The sequence below is a fragment of the Alosa pseudoharengus genome, unplaced genomic scaffold (genome assembly GCF_046254945.1).
Source record: "Alosa pseudoharengus isolate Yale_2024_CS ecotype anadromous, Long Island Sound unplaced genomic scaffold, YU_APseudo_1.1 YU_APseudo_1.1_scf_24, whole genome shotgun sequence".
Classification (NCBI taxonomy): Eukaryota; Metazoa; Chordata; class Actinopteri; order Clupeiformes; family Clupeidae; genus Alosa; species Alosa pseudoharengus.
The window spans coordinates 19,198,883-19,221,724 of record NW_027468689.1 but is presented as its reverse complement, the minus strand read 5'-3'; the positions used below and the strand labels follow the sequence as shown (position 1 = coordinate 19,221,724).

General features: G+C 41.9%; 3 protein-coding genes across 3 annotated transcripts; 1 reads left to right on the top strand and 2 right to left on the bottom strand.

The window, feature by feature from the left end:
- The first annotated feature begins 822 nt into the window (after window positions 1–822).
- Window positions 823–3,457, top strand: LOC143142477 (C3a anaphylatoxin chemotactic receptor). The gene is made up of 2 exons (XM_076303385.1): window positions 823–950; window positions 1,892–3,457. Exon 2 carries the CDS (start codon window positions 1,901–1,903, stop codon window positions 3,023–3,025), a length of 1,125 nt encoding a protein of 374 aa, XP_076159500.1. The 5' UTR covers window positions 823–950; window positions 1,892–1,900; the 3' UTR covers window positions 3,026–3,457.
- An 83-nt stretch (window positions 3,458–3,540) lies between these two features.
- cenpq (centromere protein Q) lies at window positions 3,541–15,587 on the bottom strand. Its single transcript, XM_076303386.1, has 9 exons — window positions 15,560–15,587; window positions 15,010–15,157; window positions 12,927–12,981; window positions 12,133–12,241; window positions 11,911–11,979; window positions 9,202–9,331; window positions 8,815–8,934; window positions 7,656–7,733; window positions 3,541–3,956 (listed from the first exon to the last, which is right to left on the bottom strand). Exons 2-9 carry the CDS (start codon window positions 15,109–15,111, stop codon window positions 3,810–3,812), a joined length of 810 nt encoding a protein of 269 aa, XP_076159501.1. The 5' UTR covers window positions 15,112–15,157; window positions 15,560–15,587; the 3' UTR covers window positions 3,541–3,809.
- A 178-nt stretch (window positions 15,588–15,765) lies between these two features.
- mrpl16 (mitochondrial ribosomal protein L16) lies at window positions 15,766–18,121 on the bottom strand. Its single transcript, XM_076303387.1, has 5 exons — window positions 17,909–18,121; window positions 17,677–17,748; window positions 17,399–17,550; window positions 16,968–17,261; window positions 15,766–16,262 (listed from the first exon to the last, which is right to left on the bottom strand). The coding sequence occupies exons 1-5, from the start codon at window positions 17,970–17,972 to the stop codon at window positions 16,071–16,073; spliced, it is 774 nt and encodes a 257-aa protein (XP_076159502.1). The 5' UTR covers window positions 17,973–18,121; the 3' UTR covers window positions 15,766–16,070.
- Window positions 18,122–22,842: the final 4,721 nt, after the last annotated feature.

Genomic DNA, 22,842 nt, shown 5'->3' with positions numbered 1-22,842 from the left:
AACCAGTGCTCAAACGCTTCTTCCCCTGCGGGGGTGGGTAATGTGCCAGAAAACATCCGCAGGCGGCGATAACTAGTGTTTTCCCCTCTAGGCTTCTCCATCTTAGACAACACGTCGCCAACAGCACGAATGATGGACTCAGCAGAGCCACTGGGTTTCGCCGCATCAAGCAGAACTTTCAATGGGGTCAGTGTGTCTCCATTCGATACTGAACGCCCAGCAAAGATGATAGGCCAACGTTTTCCAGTTGAGTTAGGTGTAATATACAGTAGGGTTTGTGCTTTGATGGGTACAATGTTGCCAGATTGTACCTAGTTGGGCAGCCGTGGCCTACTGGTTAGCACTTCGGACCTGTAACCGGAGGGTTGGCGGTTCGAACCCCGACCAGTAGGCATGGCTGAAGTACCCTTGAGCAAGGCACCTAAGCCCTCACTGCTCCCCGAGTGCCGCTGTTGTTGCAGGCAGCTCACTGCGCCGGGATTAGTGTGTGCTTCACCTCACTGTGTGTTCACTGTGTGCTGAGTGTGCTTCACTTCAGGGATTGGGATAAATGCAGAGACCAAATTTCCCTCATGGGATCAAAAGAGTATATATACTTATAGTTGGGAGACACTGTAGTCTTGCTCTCTCTCTCTCTCACACACACACACACACCTCTTTTCGATAGGCTGAACATGCTTTGCCATGACCATATCTATACATTTCCTTTGGTTTCAAGTGTTGCAATCAAAAGAGGAAGCACTAGCAAGCAAGAACACACACATGCACACTCCTCTTACAAAAAGTCAAATGTAATCACACCCACTATGATTCTACTGATAAGTCAAGACCTGAAACACTCCCTCTGTGCTTGCCAGTGTCTTAGTCTCTCACCACGCGGCCCCATAACATCTCGGGCTCACAGGGGAGGAAAAAAAACAAAACATCTATATCCTCTTCTGCTTTCCAAGGTAAGTTGATATTCTTCCTCAGAGCCATTTAATCTGTTTTAGTGCTCTTATCTTTTCTGTTTTGTTTATTTTTGTTTAAACACTGTATCATTTCCAACTGAACTGAGCACACTTTAGCACTGATAGGACTTTCTTTTTAAAGGTGTGTTCTCATACCATACACGCATATTGGGTAGGCGGACACTTGTGTGGAAAGGTACAGTGTACTTAGCACTCAACAGAGCCCAGGGCGAGAGAGAAAATTCCTTTCACCTGACTCCACATTTACTCAACTGTAACAATGCCAGGCCAACAGATGCACATGATCTACAGTGCTTGAGAGAGAGATTCATATTGGAGAAATCAAGACATTGTGTCTATTCTTAATTAGCCTATCAGAATGCATTAAAACACCCTGTAAGGTCCTGAGAAAATACTTGAAAATAATGTTTTTTCTTTTCTTAAATAGGCTACACTGTTTTTTCCCCTCATAGTTAGAAGACAAGAGCCAGATGCAGAACTAGTTGATGTAGTTGTGTGGTTTATCTGTTCTGCATTCATAATGTTATTTTAGAGCTTTCCCATCCATTCGTCTCATACAAAAGCTATATTTCAACATGCCTCCAAAGTAAACATCAGAAATGTTTGGCCTGAGCATTTAATCACATCAAATAAAATATTGCCATGTAAACCACCACAGTAGTTGTGTTTCCATTGGAATAGGTTTTAAAGGCTTAATATGAATACAAAGCGACTACACGAGTGACTTCATAGATATTCACTGGATAAAACTAGGATTTCCATTTTTTCCTGTTGGCTGTAGCCTACTGCACCAGCCAACCCACTTTGTTATTTTGACATGGTGAATTGAATTTCAATATAAAGCCTGATGAAATTATAAGACACAAGCACCAACTTGTGCCCTGTGTGCTTGCCTGGGCACTTTTCTCCTTCCTCCTCAGAGCCTCCCCATGTCTACCCTGGCGCCGCCTCTCAATGGCAGCAATATCACCATTCCGGCAGACCCCTGGATGTCGGAGACGTCGCGCGTGCTGCAGATCATTGTGACATTGGTCATTATTTTGGTGGGCGTGCCGCTGAACGCGCTGGTGGTGTGGGTGCTGGGCGTGCGCCGCTGGTTCTCCAGGTCCAAACATCAAAGCGGAGAGACGCGGGGCGCCAGCAGCTTCCGCGTGTACGTGGTCAACCTGGCGCTTGCCGACCTCGTGCTGTTGCTGCGCACGCCCCTCATGCTGGGCTACCTGGCGCACCACTTCTCCTGGCCGCTGGGGCTGCACGCGTGCCGCCTGGTCATGTTCCTGCGCGCCCTGGGGCTGTACGCCGCCTCGTGCCTGCTGTGCGCCGTGGCGCTGGAGCGCTGCCTGTGCCTGCTGAGGCCCGTCTGGGCCAGTCTGAAGCGCCCGCGCTGGGCAGTGCCCCTCGCATGCGGTCTGCTCTGGCTGCTGGCGTTCTGCCTGGCCGCTCCGTACCTGAAGACCGCCGAACTGAAGAACTGGGGCGGCAAGTGGCAGTGCCTGGAGAGTGACCCCAAGTCCACTACGGGCCACGGCTTCTTCATCACAGAGACCATCTTCGGCTTCCTGCTACCTGTGGTCATCTTCTTGTCCTGCAACCTGGCGGTGCTGGTCAGCGCCAAGCGTGCCGAGACCGGCATGATGTCGCCAACTGCGTCGGCGACGAAGCCGTCGCTGGGCTCCGTCTCGACCTCGATGTCGGCCAGTCAGAGCTACACAGCGCGCCGCCTGGTGCGCCTCTACCGGGTTCTGCTGCTCACCATGCTCCTCTTCCTAATCTGCTGGGTGCCGTACTTCACCTTCCGCTTCCTGCGCTGGCTCACGGCCATTCGGCCGGACCTGAAGTCCATGAACAACGTGGCTGTGAAGGGTTACTATGTGTCGCTCTTCATGGTCTATGTGAAGAGTGTGTTTAACCCCATCCTGTACGTGTTTGCTGCGAGAGGCCTCGGACGGACAATGCGCGCCTCCCTGTTGTCTGCGGTGGAACGAGTCTTCAACGAGGATAACTCAGAGTCACTACGCAGGAAATCGATGCGTCGTAAAGACTCCCAGATTTAACACTGCGAGTAAGAGATTAGGGTAACTATAAGGACTGTATAGAAGGGCACTGGAACTGTTTGTTTTGTGAGTTAGCATGGACTGGATTTTTAAATAACAACCCATTAAATATATAGTGCTTTATCTAGATACCCAAAGTGTTTCACCAAGCACGACCAATGCGTAGCACCCGTCTGGCTGATGCACGGCAGCCATTTGGCAGAAAGCTCCAGCTGGAGAGAATGTATGAGAATGTATATAATGAACGTAATGTCGTCTTTGTATTCTATATATGTTCTTTCTGTGAATTGTCTGTTCTCATGTTTTGTTTTGTACTTATGTCTACAGTTGAACAAGAAAACAAGAGGAGTGTTTTATTTTTGGTAATGATTTATATTTTGCATTTTGTATTAAAACTAAAAATGCACAGACAAATGAAAAACAACAACAGTTTCTGGTGTTGTGAACATTGATTCAGTTCTGATCATGCACTACACAGGTGACGTGACAAACACAGTCGTGAGATATCTGATAAAGAAGATCCTGTTTGAAAGTGACAAACACTTTGAAGCAAATAGAGCAAAAATGCCCCAGAGTAGGATGGGGCAGTACAGCAGGGTTTCAGAACTACACTCAATGCATATGGGGCAGTAGAGCAGGGTTTTAGAGGTACACTCAATGCATATGGGTGCTTAAAAAAGGGGATAGGGGTAAGTGCAGAAGCACAGTCTTGATTAGAAGGAGACCACAAGGAGCATAGTTGGTGTGAAGGCACTATTGAGAGGCAGACCACAAGCTGGTTGAATCATTTATAGCTGTTGAGGGCGGCTAGGCGCTGGTCGGTGTGTTCATGCGCAAGCTCCATAAAAGTATTCAGCTGCTGGATTTCTGGCATGTTCTGCAGCGATTTCACCATAGCATCCCTGTTTGGCAATAACTTCATCAGCCTCTCCTGAGTGACAGATAGAGACAATGTTAATGCAATCATAGCCCCTGAAGCTAAAAAACTAAAACAAATCTAACCAATGAGGGGGAGCCTGACTGTAGCATTCATACATAAAAGATACAGCGTACATCAGATTATCAGTTTACATGATTTAATTTGTCTAATGGACAAAAATTTAATTTATAACAAGCCACTGAACTTATTGGTGCTATGAGTTTTACTGGCGAGACAGCAAAATCTGGAAAACTCTCTAAACTAGAGTGCTACAGTAGTTGCATTAGGAACTTCCTGTGACATTAGATTTCCTTTTTCTACAGAGAGAGAGCAGTACCCACTAGCCACAGAACTTCCTGTTTCTTGGAACCATTTCTTCACTGTGGTGTTATCACCTCACTGAAGTCCTTAAGGTCTTTCTGGTGATACCAGATGGAGGCCTCTTTTTGCTGAACCGTGTAAAATTCTCTATAGAGTCTGTAGTAATACAAGTTATGCTTTTAAGTCCTAACTGTCAAAGAGAACCATGGTGTTGACCACTCCAGACTGTTTATGCAAGAGCGTGAGACTGTGGTATTTTCTTTCCTCACTAGTGCACATGACTGGTGAAAAGTAGTTAGCCAATTCCGAGGGCCCCTGAAAAAACATGCAATACAGCCAACTAACAAACACAGAGAACTGTGCCTAAAAGGGCACAGGATCATTACAGTTTTGCTGAACTAGATAAAACCTTCTGCTTAGGCATGGGCAGTTCGCGACTGATTCGGTCAGAAAGAACGAATCCCGAAGGTAAACGACGAGAACTGATTCCCAAAACAAGAGAACTGTTTATTTTTTAACATACAAAAATATGGTCAGGTAATAAAAGATACAAACGAATAGAGCTTCATCTCCCTCGACCGTATATCGCGATTAAGTCTAAAACGTGAATGAGAGTACTACAGCAGGTAGCAACCGCGTTGCCATGGGTAAACAAATGATAGGCCTGGCTTTACTTACGTGCCTGCCTGCCAGCGCTAGAACTTGGAAGACGCCATTTGATTCTTACTGCATTCCATTCAGTATATTTATGAAAAAAGGCATGTATGTGCTTAATATTATGCTTGATATTTACATAAATGATGTAACAGACCATATGACAACCAGAGACTTAAGGAACTGAAGGAATGGAAAGAACGAATCAAACGAACGATTTGTGAAGGTGAAGGGAACTGAAAGAACTGAATAGAATCATTTGGCCCATGCCTGTTCTGCTCCCTTATGTTACAACAAGATGCGGTTTCAACCCATACATTGTGAAGGAACCGTTTTAAATTCAAAGTTTGTACTGTCACCTACCTTTTTTTCCATCGGTCGCTTCACCGAAAGCCTAGAAGACTCGATCACGTAGGCCATGCCTTCACGACGAAAACTTGAAGTTTATTTTCCGCTCAAAAAAGGTAATTGAGCACTGTAGTGGTTATGACCATATTGAGCACAGTAGTGGCTATGACCATATCAGTGACTATGTAACTACATGTAAACAGTCCAAATGATGCCTGTGGCTTGCACAGTAATAGCGTTACTGAAGGCTATCTCTAGTCTCACGCTGAAGTCCTGTGGGAATTCAGTTGTTGCAGGAAATGGTACACAGTAGTGTGCAGATCGGAGCGTAGTGTGTGAAGAGTGAAGATCGGAGGTGTTCACAAGGGAAGAAGCTTGGAGTAATTTTTTTGCCGATCCAATGGAAAACCTAACTATGGAGACTATAGCTGATATAGAACACACGGAAGAGGCTTTCGAGTTTGATCGTCATCCTTATTTATTCAAACCAGAGTATACTGACGAAGAACTAGCCTCACAAGAGTTGGAAAGAACAGGACAGACAGAGGGGCAACAGGCAGATGAAGCAGCTGCTCCAAGAACACAGAGTTCGGGCAATGGTAGTGTTTGTGTGGGTGCTGTGACCCAATGCCTTCATTAACGCTATTTGGACTGTTTCCATGTAGTTACAGTACATAGTCACTGATATGGTCATAACCACTACAGTGCTCAATTGCCTAGTTTTGAGAGGGAAATAAACTTTTCGTTGTGAAGGCATTAGCTCTGTGATCGATTCTTCTAGGCTTTCGGTGAAGTGACCGATGGAAAAAGAGGTAGGTGATAGGGATGCACGATATATCGGCGGCTGATATATTATTAGCCGATAAGTGAAAAAATGAAAATATTATTATCGGTCCGATAACAGAATTCTGGCCGATAATATGCGCAGATATTTTTTAAAGTCCTAATTTAGGCCTACGTAAGGTCCGTCTGGCTACACTGAGCTACTTGAGCTTGGTTGGCTATACTTTGTCCTCAATATAATATCAGCGGTGTGAAAATATTTCACCACTCTAACAAAATCTGTGGATATGCGTTCATTTGGGAATCTGTGCATCTCTGTGCATTAACAGAGAGCCGTCTTGTGCTGGTGTGTTTGCACTTTACCGCGCTGGTCGTCGGGGAAACAAATAAACAAACTCGTTAGTGGGACGAGTACATAAGTAGGCCTAGTTCTAAGTTGTGTTTTAGTATTATATTTGCATTACTTTAGCTTGGGTTTTGTATTATTACCTAGAAATATGCTAACCATTCGTGCTTCAGTTCCAGACAGGTCATCATAATAAGTTATTAAAACCTTCGGGGCTAACGCCTTTCATTTCTGCTGCAGCAGGTTGTGCGCAACAGAGTAGACGGACATAAGATAGCCTACAGTCTGAGGAGTTGCAGCTTTATTCAGTTACCTGCAGTTGAAACTAAACCTAAGTTTCCCTCACAAACTCTGATTTGGTCGCTATACTGTAGCTTATTCCAAGCTGAGCCGTTTATGAGCGTTTAGTCCTAAATGAAAACGATTCAAACTCTCTAGCCACTCACTCGCAATTCACTGACGTCAGGTTCACTTAAAGGAGCCACACATAGTGTAGGGCTAGGCTACTGTTATGTTGTTGACTGCCATACTATTGAGGACTATTATGAGTTTTGTCCATCATTTGGTGGTAGGTAAAATTACTGCAATAAAATTATGCTTATTAAATGCTTTCCCCAAATCACTTTTCACAATTTTTTTTCAAGAGTAATATTATCGGTTATCACATCGGTACAAACCAATAAATATCGGTTATCGTTATCGGCCCTAAAATTCCATATCGGTGCATCTCTAGTAGGTGACAGTACAAACTTTGAATTTAAATGTTTTCTTCACAATGTATGAGTTGAAAATGCATTTTTTTTTGTCACGTAAGGGCCCTGTTCATGTTGCACAGAAATTTTAATTGCATTTTGTGTCTGTTAAGTGGCACAAAGGCACTCTTTAGAACATGCCCCCCAAATTTGGCATTGTAGCTAACTGGGGGCTCTGGCCATTAGGTGAAGCAACTCCAGTTTGCTAGCACTGATTTTTGACATTTTTTCCCCCCTACAGACAGTACTCGGTGACATCTAGCGATCAAGATGCAGGTAAAATTAGTTATCAGAAATTAAAGGCCATTATATAATATCATCCATGAATCATTCTGAAGTCCAGCACAGTGCCTGAGAACTTTAACCCCTGCAGTAGACAAGGAGACAATTTATTCAACACTCTTCATGGACATAAACCTATACATTTACAGCTCTCCATAGAGCCACTGATCACCTCATGGAACATGACCCCTTAATTACAAAGCATAGCCACACAGCAGTTCTAACCTGCAGCGGCTGTTCCGTTTCAGAGCGAGGAGGCAGGGGAGGAAGATGGAGAACCGTCTGCTCTCTCCTCTGTAGAACCTGAAAGTAAGTAATAAGAAAGTGAAAGAAAGAAAGAAAATTAATTGACATGCCAATGCCCTGCAGCAAAGCAATTTTAGGTATCAGGATGGCCATGAAAGTTTTCTAATGAGTGGGTTGCATGGAGTGACAGTATATGTGCTTGTTTGTTTGTATGTGTGATGGTGTTATTTCAGTTAGCCTATTAGCTGGTTTGATTTGCATTGAGCTCAATGAGCATTAAACCAGCTAATAGGCTAACTGAAATAACACCATGCCAATCTCTAGGTATGGTGAAGGGTATGTGATGATATGGGGCTATTTTAATTCCAAAGGCCAAGGGAACTTTATCAGGATGCATAGTATCCTGGATCCATGAAATAACTGGCCTTTAAAAATAAATATCTGCCTGCCTCTATGGGAATTTAATATAGGGGTCGAATACTTGACCCCTGTATTTTAAGGAAGAACATTTGTGGGGCAGGCGTGGCCTACCGGTTAGTGCTTCGGACTTATAACCGGAGGGTTGCCGGTTCGAACCCCGACCAGTAGGCACGGCTGAAGTGCCCTTGAGCAAGGCACCTAACCCCTCACTGCTCCCCAAGTGCCGCTGTTGTTGCAGGCAGCTCACTGCGCAGGGATTAGTGTGTGCTTCACCTCACTGTGTGTTCACTGTGTGCTGAGTGTGTTTCACTAATTCACGGATTGGGATAAATGCAGAGACCAAATTTCCCTCACGGGATCAAAAGAGTATATATACTTATACTTATTTATTTATTTATTTACGATACATTATTCATTCACAAAGAGAATTGGATATTAAAGGTTGGATATTTCCTCATTTTTTTACTTGAGGCATTAAGATCAATTTCCAAAAGATAATTTTATAATCCTCTTTTTTAGTCAACTTTAGCATGGGTTCAAAAACGTATGAGCCTAACTGTGTGTATGTATATGTATGTGATATATGTATGTGTGTGTTTGTGTGTGTGTATGTATGTATGATACATAGACTGTATAGAACAGTCTATGGTATGTACCGTATGTACAGTGTGTGTGTGTGTGTGTGTGTTTGAGTGTGTGTGTCTGTCTCTCTGTTTACCTCATGTGATTTCTCCTCCTGCTCCTCCATCCTGGATCTCAGAAGCCTGCATTCCTCGTCCATTCTGTCTCTTGTCACCTCCAACTCTTCCAGGGTGCTGACCACAGACCTTAGGTTCTCCTGAGTGTGCAAACACACACACACACACACACACACAGAAAGAGACACAGACACACACACACACATCAAAACGCACCCAAAGAGTTTAACTCACATTTGGATATACTGTACATGTGTACAAACACTCAACATATCAATAAATCCAACCGCAGATGGAAAACTCGCACTATTAAACACACTCTGCCTGCACCACATTTCAGACATGCCACCTCTTCTGATATGTCACCTCTACTGATATGTCACCTCTACTTCCTCTGCCTTCCTCACCGTCAGTGCCCGGAGTCTCTTTTCCCCCTCTTCCGCCTTTAAGCTCTCTGCCTGGTACTGCCGTGACACGTGCCCCAGGTCCACTTGTTTCCGTGGGGGGACTGTGAGCTGGACACAGCGTTCCAGGAATCTGTCCAAAGGGGAGTGAAAGCATGTGATATCCATGGCCCTATGAACATATCACTGTATGCTCCAGGTGCGACTGCAGCTGCGGCTTGTTGTGACAGGTCTATGAAACATTAACACAAATTGACTGCGGACATAATTCTAGGTGAGCCTTGGACGAAAGTATACATCTGGTTTTAAAGGTGCAGGACTAGATTCTGAATTCAGGTTGTTGATATTTGAGTAAAACAGCCAATCAATCAAACCCTCCGTAACCTGACTCCGCCAGATGGATTTGCTCCGCATTTCCATCTGGGAACTTTTCATTGAAGAACTTTTGGGAAGGGGCGGACATACTGGTTAGCTGATTGGATAAACCATCTGTCTATCACCACCTTTGTTGGTTATCGACGGGCCAAATCAACCAATTAGATGAACAAAGTATTCTTCTACCGTTTAACATACAATTAAGTTAGGTAACGTAACAAACGTTAAGATGTTTTAACTTACCATTTATGAACCTAATCAACGACAATTCCCATCAAGCTTTCACGGTAGGCCCTACACTTCTGAAGATAGTATATTCCTCCATTATGAACTGGAATCAGCCGTGGAGGATGTCTGTGTCGTTCATTCCTCCCAGCTGCATGGCTGAGACTCATAGCTTCACAGTTTACCCAGGAATACTTTCTAATTTGAATAAAACTTGCGCGATAGCTATGCTCATCTCTGTGGATGCCGTCATGTTGTTCGTTGCGTCACACCTCAACCCGCCTCAAAGCCAACGCTGATTGGACGTTCGTTTGGTGAACTGCTCCAAATTTTCTTTAACGGAAAGTATCCAGACTGATCTGCGAGTGAAACCCTGAAGCTCGCGAGATCAGGATGGTCTCACGAGGCTAAACCCTCCGTTCCATACTAAAGAAGCAACATGCTGTTTGGCTGGAAAAGTGTATGGATGTGTCCGTGCCAATTTGTTTGCCATATTTTTGACCACTTTTTTTCCCCACAAACCAGATGGATTGCGGCACGAGGAGAATTTTGCTGAATCTGACTGCAATCTTCAAGCTGCCAAGTGATGGGGGAAACTAGCCCCGGACCCTGATGAGTGTTGTTTGCTTAAACTTTGGTTAACAAATAATTTAAAAGACAAAGGAGTGTGCGGCCACTCCTTATTTATAGGGCTGGGTATCGTTCAAAATGTTTCAATGCGGTGCCAATTTCAATACCTTGATTTCGATGCCGGTTCCTACACGATACTTTTTCCGATACCATATGTTTGTAAATGAAATTCATGTGGAAGCTTGTACTTTTTTATATAAAAAAAATTGTTTTTACAAAGTATAGTATATAAATGTTTTTCTATAAGTGCATGTTTTTTGTAGATATTATGACGTTGTGGATATATGTATATATAAGTGTTTTGTAAATCTATCTAAATATATCACTCTGATGGGTCATGTGACCTTTTGTACTTGTTTAAATATGGCGACTGTCTGTCTGATATTCAAGTCTGATGAAGAGCGTTTAGCTCGAAACGTTACACACGGGTGAAAATCTATAAAAATTCCTGATGGGAGCAAGTGTGCGGACAATCCACTCTTTGATTAAATGAAATTCAACAACAAAAATACATTCTCCTTTAGCAGTGAAACATACGTGAAAAACAATACACCTGTCCGGATAACACACCCCTTTGAATACAATGTCTCCATGTTTTTTTTCCTATGGCAAAATAACGCAGATTTTGGATAATCACGCCTTCCAAACTGTCAATATAGAGATCTGATTTGTCATCTGACATGTAGTGGCTTTTTTGTTAAGAGTTAAGTTCTCCTCAGCACCAAACTCCTTAGCACCATAGACAGAAGCATGTCACATTTTAAAAGGAGTTTACCCACAATTAGCAACTTTAGCATAACAATGCAGCTGCCACGAAACAGAGTGTGATGTCTGTGGATTAAGCCACACTGTCACACTGTCTTCACACTATGTGGAGAAGAGATATTTGTTCTAATGCAAGCCAGCATTGTGAATAATGCTTGTCACTTGAGGGAAACCATAAACCTTTAAATAGCTAGCATAATTAGCTAATCGGTGGCCAGCTATTTAGAGACAAAAGGACACAATTTCGCCCAGAAACCATTCATTGTGGTGTGGATGATGTCGTAGCTGGTGAGAGAGAGTTCTCAAAAACAAAGGGGAGAAGTCTTATATCTTGGTAATTATGCTAGCACCACAGATGGCATACCTTTCTGTTTCTGAAGTAATGTTCAAAGATCGTTCATTTCAACCCTCCTTCTGTGTGACCTGTGTAACTTTACGTGAGGCAGCCAATCACCAGCCACTTTATATCTCTTCACACAATTGTTAATTGGCTAACAGACGCTAAGATTTATTTTTTTTGGGTATCGGAATTTGGCACCGAAACAAAATATTTTTTTTCGATATACAATAGGATCGGAGTGTTTCAGTCGGTGCCATAAAAGCATTGACATTCAGTGCCCAGCCCTACTTATATAGTTCATGATATCATCCTTATCAGCACCTCTGTTTGGCTATGCGCTTCCTCATTTAGTCTTTCATCTAAATTAGTCCTCTTACCTTTCTTTCAAAATATTCAGATGTTTCTGAGTCTCCTCTTTCTCCTTTATTCTCATTGACAGGACAGAGCTGAACAAGGTGAAGAATGAGAAAACAAGAGTGAGACAGAGAGAGAAACAGAGACAGAAAGAGAGAGAAAGAGAGGACAGTATGAGTAACACATCAACACAGCGGTGACCACAGTAGACCAATGATCAAAGAGATTCTCATGGTAGCACTCACAGCACTGACAGCCCTAGCATCTTATCTAGGGCCGCAATGATAGGCTGGGCCAACGCTTTCCATTTCTCTCGGCCTCTGAACTTGTTTATGTCAGCTGATGATGGAGGCCCTGATTAAAAAACAAAAACAAAAACAAAACCAGCTTTCATAAACACAGATCAGAAATTGCGGATGATGAATACAGTGATTAACAAATGCTGCATCTTACGCACTTCAAAGTATGAATGCAGAAGTGATCTTTGGTTGGCATGGAGGGAATGCACTTAGGGTGGCCAGGCTTTGGTGACAGAACTAGATACCATTTACTGTAGATAGACTGATAGTACAAAAGATTGCTAGCTAGCAAGCTTGCGAGATAACTATTCATCCAGCTATAACTATTTAGCTGCAGCACATTATTTACACAGAACAGAGACAAGGCAGACACAAAAGCACTGTACAAAAATATAAATATACAAACTATACTTCCACATGAAAAATAAATCTAATAAAAAAATAATTTAAGATACCCTGATAATATGTTAATAATATTGAGTAAGGCAGGGTGAATGGGTATATGCCTATCAAACGATTTTGGTTTTCCGTCATTTAGGATTTTTGCGATTTGCAATATGGATATCATAACATATGACTCAAAATATTTGAACAATTATTTAATAGCAAAAATGAAAGTGAAAAGACTGTGACAGCATACAACTATGGACTTGCATATTATTTCAAGGATATTTTAACCCAAGACCCCTTCCATCCCACCAATGTTCTTAAAAGTGTTCTTAATTCCATAGGCTACTTACTTTTCCTTTTCTTCACCTGCTGTTGCTTCACTCCTTCACTGCTGGTACCAGGCTCCTAAAACATTTCATGGTGTGAGGTATTATCATGCCATTATTATAGGGTGGTAAATTCAAATACAGTAGCCATGCCATGTATCAAAATAAAATACTGTATTTTTGCAATTTAAAAATACAAAAAAATTAGGATGGATGATCATGCCACTGATCCTGTTACATGCCTACTCAGGGTGCGATTTGTGTAAAAACCAGAGGGGGGGATGATTTTGAATAAGTACAATAAGGGTTGTAACCCCCCCCCCCCCCCCCCCCCCAAAAAAAAAAAAAACTCACCTTGTTCTTGCCCCATCTGAAAAGACTTCTCTACTTTTGCTGCCTCCATCCTTTCTGTATTTGTTGTGTAAAATTTTTTTGTATATGATGGCACTGAAGTCTTAAGTTGGTGAATTGGCTAACAGTGTTAGTTGGTAACCAAATAGCCTACACATTGCGCTACACGCTGCGTAGGCTACGTGCATTCTATCTCCTGCTGATTTGCGTTCAGTAGCCAAGTGCGTAATATTGCGTAAAATAAATGTGTTTATTGTAGCCTACAGAAAATAAATAGCCTATCATACTGTCAGTTAATTGCCTACAGTGCAGTGAAGAGTTTGGAGAGTAAAGTTATAGGGCAACTTGAAGTTTTATGAAAATAATTTACGAACCAGAACATAAAGACCATGAAGCTTCTATTTCTTGCAGCTGTTAAAACAACCGCTAGATACTTTAAATACCCACCAACATTCGTTTTTGCAGTACAGATTATTTCTAAAAGTTATTTGTCTACTACTGGCTGATTTATCAAACGAGTGCTTTCTCGTTCGTCCTCCGCAAACTACAGGTGTTTCGGTAGAGAGCCATTGAATAAGAGATGCCAAGCAATTTCTGTAACACTTTTTGTGACATTCAGCAAATATCTCATCATTTAATGTAAGTTCCTTCGGACAATAGGCCTACGTTCTACTCTACGTGCAGTTGTCCTCCATCTCAGTTGCATCAGTTTTCTAATTTTGAAGGTTCTAAAACATTATTATGCTTCTCTGAATCCTCGTTTTCATTCATTTGTCCAGCTAACTTCTACATTGAACCTAGCCATTTATGATGGATTACACACTTGACATTCTGAAATGTCCTGCACGATCAAGGCCAAATTAAGTTATCACGCAGCCACTGTGTCAGCAGCATCAGTGCTGACGGTGACGGTGCGTTTCTGATGTCAGATTATTATGTAGGCTAGCCTACTAGACTGTTCTCACGTTGCAGCGCTTTACTTATATGAAGTAGCATTAATCAATATGAGGGGCAGAGGGGGATAAATGTTGTCCCCCCCGACGATAAAAAATAATTTAGCAGAGGTAGGGATAGGAAAACCAGAGGTGGGGAAATCCTCACCATCCCCCCCTACAAATCGCATCCTGTGCCTACTGATGATTACATTTCTCAAGAAAAAGCAGTTGCTCAATATCAAAGGGAATGTGCCAGAACAACAATACCCAGGAACATTGCCTAGCAACATTGCTCAGAAAGGTGCCTTGTGTATCATCCGCTTTGGAGGACACATACACTTCACAGTCAAAGTTGCTCCAAAGTTCAATCTACCAAAAACAGGCAAAGCTATAAATGTGGGTGAACAAGTAATCAAAGTAATGTGGCTGGCTGAGTGAGTGGGTTGGTGTGAGAGAGGGAGTGTATTGTGTGTGTGTGTGTGTGTGAGCAACCTAGACTACACCTTAGGCTACTCATCTACACTGGATCATATTCCTGAGTCAATACTCTGATCTGGGCAAATTAATAAGTCAGCACCAGTCAGAAGCTAGTTACATTCATTGCTTTGCACTTTTATGATGTCATCACATGATCAAAAGTATAGGTTTTACCTAAATATTTGGCAGTATTTTTAAACTACACTAAAAAAAATACACGCCTATAAAGTGTTTTGAATGATACAGTAATTTTCTTCAATCCAGTACAAGTGACAAAATACTACTTTGTATTTGAAAAACATGTAGGCCTATCATACTGCCCCCACCATAAAAATTGCCCCCACCTCAGAGGTTGTCGGAACATTTTTTGTACTCCGTCCACTGCCTTGCGGGGCTTTAGTAGATTTTCTTCCAGATCCTCTAACCGGCTTCATAATGGTTGGCATCAAATCATCAAAGCCACTCCATGGAAACAGGCAAGTTTATGATTTGCTGATGAAGCATAGCATAATGTTAGGTTTGATAACAGACTGACCGTATTCAACAACGCCAAACAAATGTAACGTTAACTTGTTACCCAATTACATTTGGGATACGAAGGATTTTCGTATCTGTATCGATATCTGATATCTCTAGGCTACTAGCAGCTAGCCGACTGTTACCAATGGCAAAAAGTATATCTTTACGTTAGCATAAAGGGCTAACGCCACTGCAGACAGTACACAAACTTCGCGAAACTGAAGTTCTTTAATGGTTTGCGGTCGAATATACGTTTACGCGATTAAAACACATGTGATACAATGTTGTCATAGAAAAGTAAGAAATTAACTTGTTAATTGTAAATGGCGATAACGTTATACACCATTTAACCAGACATTCTCTGATTCAACTCACCCCTTCGCGGGAAATTCTTCAAACTGCTGTGTTCTGCGCATGCGTACATAGCTAACTAGCACTGACACTCGGCCAACACTCATGCGCCACTGTTTACGTCAACATTTGGAGACCCGTGTTTCACAGTGGCAAATAATGTATATCTTGTCAATGAACATAATAAAACATCATCGTTAAAAACACAGTGATGGTCATGCACAGAAACGAACTTTGTATATCTTTTATTGGTAAGTCATCATCTGTGGTGAATGAAAATGATATCACAACAATGATAGATGTTAGATAACATCTTTCTCTCCACATGGGTCCTAGAGACAGAGGATCTAGTCCAGTCCAGTCCAATTGGCAGCAGTATTTGTTCATGTATCACCATCTGACGGTTTATGACTTCATGTACATTTACATTCCCACACTGGAGGTAAATCACAAATGAAAGAGTGCTTCAAGTCCATTGCAATCTGCCTTTGGTTGCCTCTCTCCCTTGGGTTTACACAAGTGCAAGGTCAGCAGTTCAGACCCTGTCTGGGTAATAGAACTTTCCAGCATAGCGGCCATGGTTGTGCAGATCGGAGGGGCTTAGGACCTTCCGAATCCCCATCATGTTTCCCTTGGCAATCTGTTCAAAGGTCCAGGGATTCTGATTATTCGTTGCCCTGTCCTCCTGCTCCTTGTGCAAGGCAGCCAAACTTTCCCTGCTCACAACCTACAGGAACAGAATTCACAGGCTAGGTCAGTGGGATATTCAGCATTTAAGTGATGCAAAGATGGTTTCTGAATTAGCTTGGTTACTATATTTGGTACAATCACTTGCCTCAATATTGAGGCAAGTGATTGTACCAAATATAATAACCAAGCTAATTCAGAAACCATCTTTGCATCACTTATATATACAGTATATATATATATATTACCGTTCAAAAGTTTGGTGTCACTTAGAACTGTTTTCATCATTAATGTTGTAAAAGACTGAATGTAATTAGTGTCTACACGGACCCGGTTGGGTGTGGCACCTAGTGAATCAGCACGCTACGATAAAGGACGTGTAGACACAAACTACATTCGGGTTCAAACACCTGGCTCCACAGGAAACAAACGAGCCCACCAAAAGCCTTTCGTGCAACTAGTCAATAAGGAGAATGGAGTCCATGACATTGTTGTTGTAGGTAGGAGCGTAACCATTTTCATTGATTTAAGACTAAGTAGAAACCCCCTTAGTGCTTAATGGGTACTCCGGTACATTTAAAATTGACAAAAAGGGGAATTCCTACATTATGTTACTCTAAACACCCTTCTTTTCTTTAGCTTTTTTAAGATCACTAAATGTTTTTTAAGTGCAGACATGGAAAGGGCAGACAACCAAGATAAGATCATGCTTCATTGCCACATTGATATCAGACGGTCAACCAACCTTGGCAGGGAACGGTAGCTTCTTGGCCACTTCCTTGAGCACAGGTTCCACCTCCCCAAGCTCGATTCTACCTCCCATCTCCAGCACCAGGCGGCCAGCACGCACTGGCGAGACATAGTGGTCAATGGCACCTTTGCCCCCTCCCATTCGCTGGCCAAGGCCCTTGCGAGTGATTGGTTTATATGGGGCGTTGATACGCCAGTTGGCGAAGGTTGTTCGTGGATCCATACGCCGGTTTATGCTCAATCTCATCATTTCTATATGACCCCAGTGCAGGAAGCCTCCTCCAAGGGCCTAAAAAAGAGCAGCTGTGTCAATTTATGACCCATTTCATACCTATAATACTTTGAAATGCATGTAAATCTGATTATGTTCATATTCACACTTTGCATCAAAAACACTTAGTTGTACAATCTATGTATAGGACTCACAACAATGCCATATTGACCCTTCCCAGTGAATTTGTCAGCTCCCTTTGTAGGGCCCTGGATGTCCTTCATTCTCTTCATCTCTTTCTTTGCCTTTTTAAGATTGGGCACTTTATTGATGAATTTCAATTTCGGTTTCTCAGGTAACACCACATCTGTAGGAGTGGAGCATCAAATCACATTCATGGGTGTCAGGTTAACCACAGAAAGTAGAAATGTGTAACCATATAGAATACTTAAGTTAGGGTAAGAGAATACATGTAATGGAAATCATAGATTACCAGCATAGTCTGGAGGTACTTCATAAGTCTTCAGTCCCACAGACAGCACTTTCATATGGGTCAACGCTCCACCTGCAAATACGTAACACTTGCGCATGACACTGTTACACTGTTGCACGTTTACAGAATGATTCTGAATTTGTAATCAAGTTGCTTAATTTGGCAGCGAAAAATACTAACATACGTGAGGTACTGGGTAACGTTAACTTAGCGGGCTAACGTTATAACTTACCTGAACATCCTGTTGTCCTGCCAATTGCCAATCCACAGAACGCAGTTCTGAGGCTGGCAAACATGGCTACAACAACTAAAAAATGTGTAGAATTAATTTAAAAATGATAAAGTATAAATGCACGTTACAATGTATTGGAACTGTTTACAGTATTCATTTTCATGCTTTCAACAAGGTCGCCATCGCCGTACTTCCGGTTCGTATGTAAAAGGACTCGATCTGAAACACAAGCCTGATTTTTTATGTTCCCGACTTGTAAACGTATTTTGGTTGGAGATATGCAAGATTTTTTTATGCAGAAGTCTGTAATGCATCATTAGCAGTGGTGGAGGAAGTAGTGAAACTCAGTACTTAAAGGTGCCATGTGTAAGAATTGAAGTAAAAATATCCAAAAAATGAGCTGCATCAAACGAATGAGAAGAAATAAGGGCGATGATGTCATTAAAAAAATGCCAAGGTATAGTGCTGCAGAGATATCAACCAGAATTAGCATGCTTAATTACTAGCCACAGCCCGACAGGTGTCATAATACCAGTTTCGGCCATGGGAGGCGGTATGCGGGCAACATAACCTCCAACCAAACTGCAATACACGTTTCTCGGTTGTTACTCTAGGGTAGACCAACTCACTTTCTGGAGGTATACTGCCCCCATCTTTTATGGAATGTGGAGTATGAATTGATTTTTGGCAGATATTAAACATGGCACCTTTAAGTAAAAGTACAAATAACCAGAAAAATATTTACTCTACTACTTAAGTAAAAGTAAAAAGTGCCTGCTTTAAAATGTACTTTAAGTATTAAAGGTAAAATTGTTTGCATAACGATGCATTTTCTTAATCTAATAAAAGCAATAGGCCTATGGGCTGTAGGCTAATTAGTTTTAGGCTATTGTTATTGTGCTTACTATCTGTGGCCCAGTTTACATTCTGACTTATAATTCTGGGGACTGTAATTCTGGTTATCTACTAGGGTAGCTTAGCTACCCAGCCATCCAGCACTCAGCCACCCAGCTACCCAGCACCCCTGCCATCCAGCTGCCCAGCCACCCAGCTGTCCAGTTACCCAGCACCCAGCTACCCATCCACCAGTAGCCCAGCTATCCAGCACCCAGCTACCCAGCCATCCAGCAACCCAGCCACCCAGCACCCCATCTACCAAAACAGAAGTGACGTTACCCAGCATCGCTTAGAGCACCTTTAAGTATATAGTAAACCTAGACTATCTATAACCATTAAATCTTCAGCAATAAAGTCACAATTACCAGCAATATACTCATACAGATGCTTGTATAAATTAAATAAATAAATAATTTCTATGTAAAAGCAAACATGTGGCACAATAACCCCTCACTGCTCCCCGAGCACCGCTGTTGTAGCAGGCAGCTAACTGCGCTGGGATTAGTGTGTGCTTCACCTCACTGTGTTCACTGTGCTGAGTGTGTTTCACTAATTTACGGATTGGGATAAATGCAGAGACCAAATTTCCCTCACAGGATCAAAAGAGTATATACTTATACATATACTACAGTTTAGCTGGATTATGGGGATTTAGGATTCTTTTTGGGACCTGGCTATAGTTTGGAAATCCAAAATTGTTTTGGGTGAGCTTTGGCCTACTTTTGGTTGATTTTGGCATGCCAAATTTGGGCCATTTAGGCCCCATACATCCACCCAGAGCTTTACCAAAACGGCAAGCCAGTTTTGGGCCAAATCTGAGCCGTAATAATTGTGCTGTCTGGGTACTGCTCTATGGTGCTTTCTGCCTCTTGCAGAAATCCATGTATAGATTCTACTTAATTAAAGTACAGATACGTGGAAAATGTACTTAAGTAGGCTACAGTAACAAAGTGTTTGTACTTCGTTACATTCCACCACTGATCATTAGGGACGGTGATTTGAATGATTACCACTTACTACTGCACTGCACTGTTTCTGTTCACTATAATAATGATAATGATCCATCTTCTCTTGGGAGTTCAGTCGTCTGAGCAGTCGTTTTAGCCTGTATGAAATTCTGAGAGCAGTGCCAAGACCCACATGTTCATACATGGTCATTGTGGAAGTGTATTGTAGGGCGCAGGATGATTTCATCATAACCTCATAACCTGCCAAATGCATCTCCACATAGCCTATACAAGCACAATTTAGCAGTAATAAGAAAGAAATAAAGTTTCTCAATTATCTACACTCTCGCAGAATTGAACTGTAGGCTTGTGTCTTATTACTTCTAAACTCATTGTTGTGTTTTAGTACGCTATGTGGAGATGCATGTTTCTTTAGCTCTACTCTGTAGAGTTACTTTTTTGAGAAACAAGAGTGCTCACTCAGTCACTCCTGGCAACATCCAGGAAATTTGACAGCTTCTAAAACAATTCCAAAAAGCATCATGAGCATGCCAAGAACTGCCTGGTCTCATTCATGTAGTGTGTTTTTCAAGAGAAATAGCTGATCTAACAATTCCTTGCTCATGAAGGAAATATGCTTTATGTGGACACATCCTCGTTGAACATGCATAGTCCTGATTTGGGTGTGTTTATAATGACTGTTAAAGGGAAACTTGGCAGGATTTCCCCCTCTGCTGGAGAAATTGTGCATTATGCTATTTCAAACTGTGGAAAAATGTAACGATAAAGCACATGGATTTGTTTACAAGCTAGCAAAACGGTTAGCATAAGTCTGGCAGACAATGTGGATGTTACAAGGTAAGAAACACGATTTAAAACTAGTTTCTTGTTTCTCACTTATCTTTTCGGGACGGTAGTCTCAATGTTGCAAGGTTGGTTTTCCGCCTGGGGACGCAAGGGGCAGCGAGAAAAGTCACCATTTTCACCGGAACAGGTCATTTAACCATCCAAATGATTTCTAAACGGGTTTATGACGTTGAAATAGTTGCCAAGTTCCCCTTTAACACTTGAAGGGCTTCCAAGATAGATAGAAAGGTTCTGATGAAATCATCCTGCCCCCTACAACACACTTCCACAATGACCATAGATGGTCAAGATGTTGTAAAATACAACAAATAACAATTTCCCTGGGTTAGAGTATTAAAAAATGTGTCCTTTTGTATCTGTAAGTTGTTTACATCAAAAGTTATCATATTTAGATTTTTCAGGTTTGGTGCAAAGGGTTAAAAATAATCTTAAAATAGACACTTAAATGATGACGAAATAACAGGTTGTGAAAGAAAAAATCACCCTATGCGCTTAGGAAATCAAAAAAATAGTTGATTACACATCTTTGGTATCATTTTTTGCTATTTTTGTCCAGAAATAGGGTCAATATATTGTCAAATGTCAAAAATAACCATTCCATAAAATTCCTGGTCAGAATTGTAGGGGAAATGTGTTAATTTGTCTCTGTATGTTGTTTACTTCAAATGTTATATACTTTCTATATTTTTATTTTTATTTTTCGGGTTCCGGTGCAGCAAAGGGTTAAAAATTAAGCCTTTGGGACATTTCAGCTTGGTACTGGCAGATTAAGATTAAGGCACTTTAAGGATTTAAAAAAATCAGGTGGCATAAAAAAAAGCCAGGGACCCCTATTTCCATCTAGACTAATAGTATTCTGTGAGACATCATAGTGTCTATAATTGAGAAAGAAACATACGTTTTAAGGAAACTTGCCAGCCTTTTCCAGTACATCGCAAAAGTTGTGAAATATAACCACATATTCTGTTTTTGTCGTTTGATCTCCCAGGTTATGTCGGCGACTGGCTACATAAAGAAACGAATCTGTAAATGCGTTCATACGTGCATGCTTGAGATGAAACCAGCAGTTTTTCAGCAGACCTGTCTCTTAATTAATGGGGGAGAATTACATTTAGGTTATGACTTCTAGCAGGTTTTGTGCAAAGAAATGGACAGATTGAGACAAATAAAACCATCAACATATTTAAGGCATCTTGTTGTGAAAAAAGATGCCAATTACAAAGCATGATTATCACACTCTTAGCGTGACTTAGGACTTAATGACTGAGGGGCTCCATTTAGATATCAGGGTGAATAATATAACCAATGTTATTTGACTGAGGGTCCCTATTCAGATATCAGGAGTGAAAAACATAGTAGTGATTTCACACAGAGGCTTGGGCTTTAGGGATCCCTGAACACTTTGGCCCCTCGGCCCATTAGGCCCGTACAGTAATTCATCCCTGCTCATAAGTTTGCCTGTTTAGAACTTTTAAACTGTTTTGGAATTTCTGGTGTGTGATATTCCATAATTATGTAGCCTTATGACTGCCTTTTCTTCAGTAATTTTGTGTCAACGATTCCCGGCACCTGCCAGACTGGACGCCCTGAAAGGAGGGTAGGGCGGACACAGTTTTCTGTGAATATCTCGATAACCATAGGGCCTAGGCTTTTTTTATATGTTGGCCTCCAGGGGCCATGTCAACCCATCCCATATCCACTCATTTGATTGCACCACTCAGTTAAAAATGAAAAAGCAAAAATGAGGCATTGTAATCGCAGGTATCTTTGTCTGACAGGTTGCACACATGCACACACATGCAGGCACACACACACACACACATGCATTAACACACACAGAGACACAAAGGTACGCACACACTCACACACACACGCATGCATGCACACACACACACTAACACACACATAAAGACACATGCACACACATACACATACAGTAGACATGCAGGCATACGCACACACACAGGCACGCACGCACAGACTCACACGCATGCACACACACAGGCATGCACACAAGCACACGCACGTACACACACACACATAAACACAAACACGTACACGCACGCATACACAAATGCACACACATTGATAAGCGTGATTTATTTTTGCAGAGAGAACCTGCAGGACTGAGTGGCGGTCATATTTTGTACCGCTTTGTGGTACATCTAGTTAGTTTTAATAGGCTAAATGTTTGGGATACAAAAGCTGATTTACAAAGTGATT

Bases quoted from the DNA above. Each gene is read 5' to 3' on its own strand.
- LOC143142477 (XM_076303385.1), top strand. From the start codon at position 1,901: ATGTCTACCCTGGCGCCGCCTCTCAATGGCAGCAATATCACCATTCCG.
- cenpq (XM_076303386.1), bottom strand. From the start codon at position 15,111: ATGCCAACCATTATGAAGCCGGTTAGAGGATCTGGAAGAAAATCTACT. The intron at 12,982-15,009 runs GTGGGGGCAATT...GAAATGTTTTAG, and splicing joins ATGTTCCGACAACCTCTGAG to GAGCCTGGTACCAGCAGTGA. The intron at 7,734-8,814 runs GTAAACAGAGAG...ACTTACTTTCAG, and splicing joins AGGAGGAGAAATCACATGAG to GTTCTACAGAGGAGAGAGCA.
- mrpl16 (XM_076303387.1), bottom strand. From the start codon at position 17,972: ATGTTTGCCAGCCTCAGAACTGCGTTCTGTGGATTGGCAATTGGCAGG. The intron at 17,749-17,908 runs GTAAGTTATAAC...ACGTATTTGCAG, and splicing joins CAGGACAACAGGATGTTCAG to GTGGAGCGTTGACCCATATG. The intron at 17,551-17,676 runs GTAATCTATGAT...CCACTCCTACAG, and splicing joins AGTACCTCCAGACTATGCTG to ATGTGGTGTTACCTGAGAAA.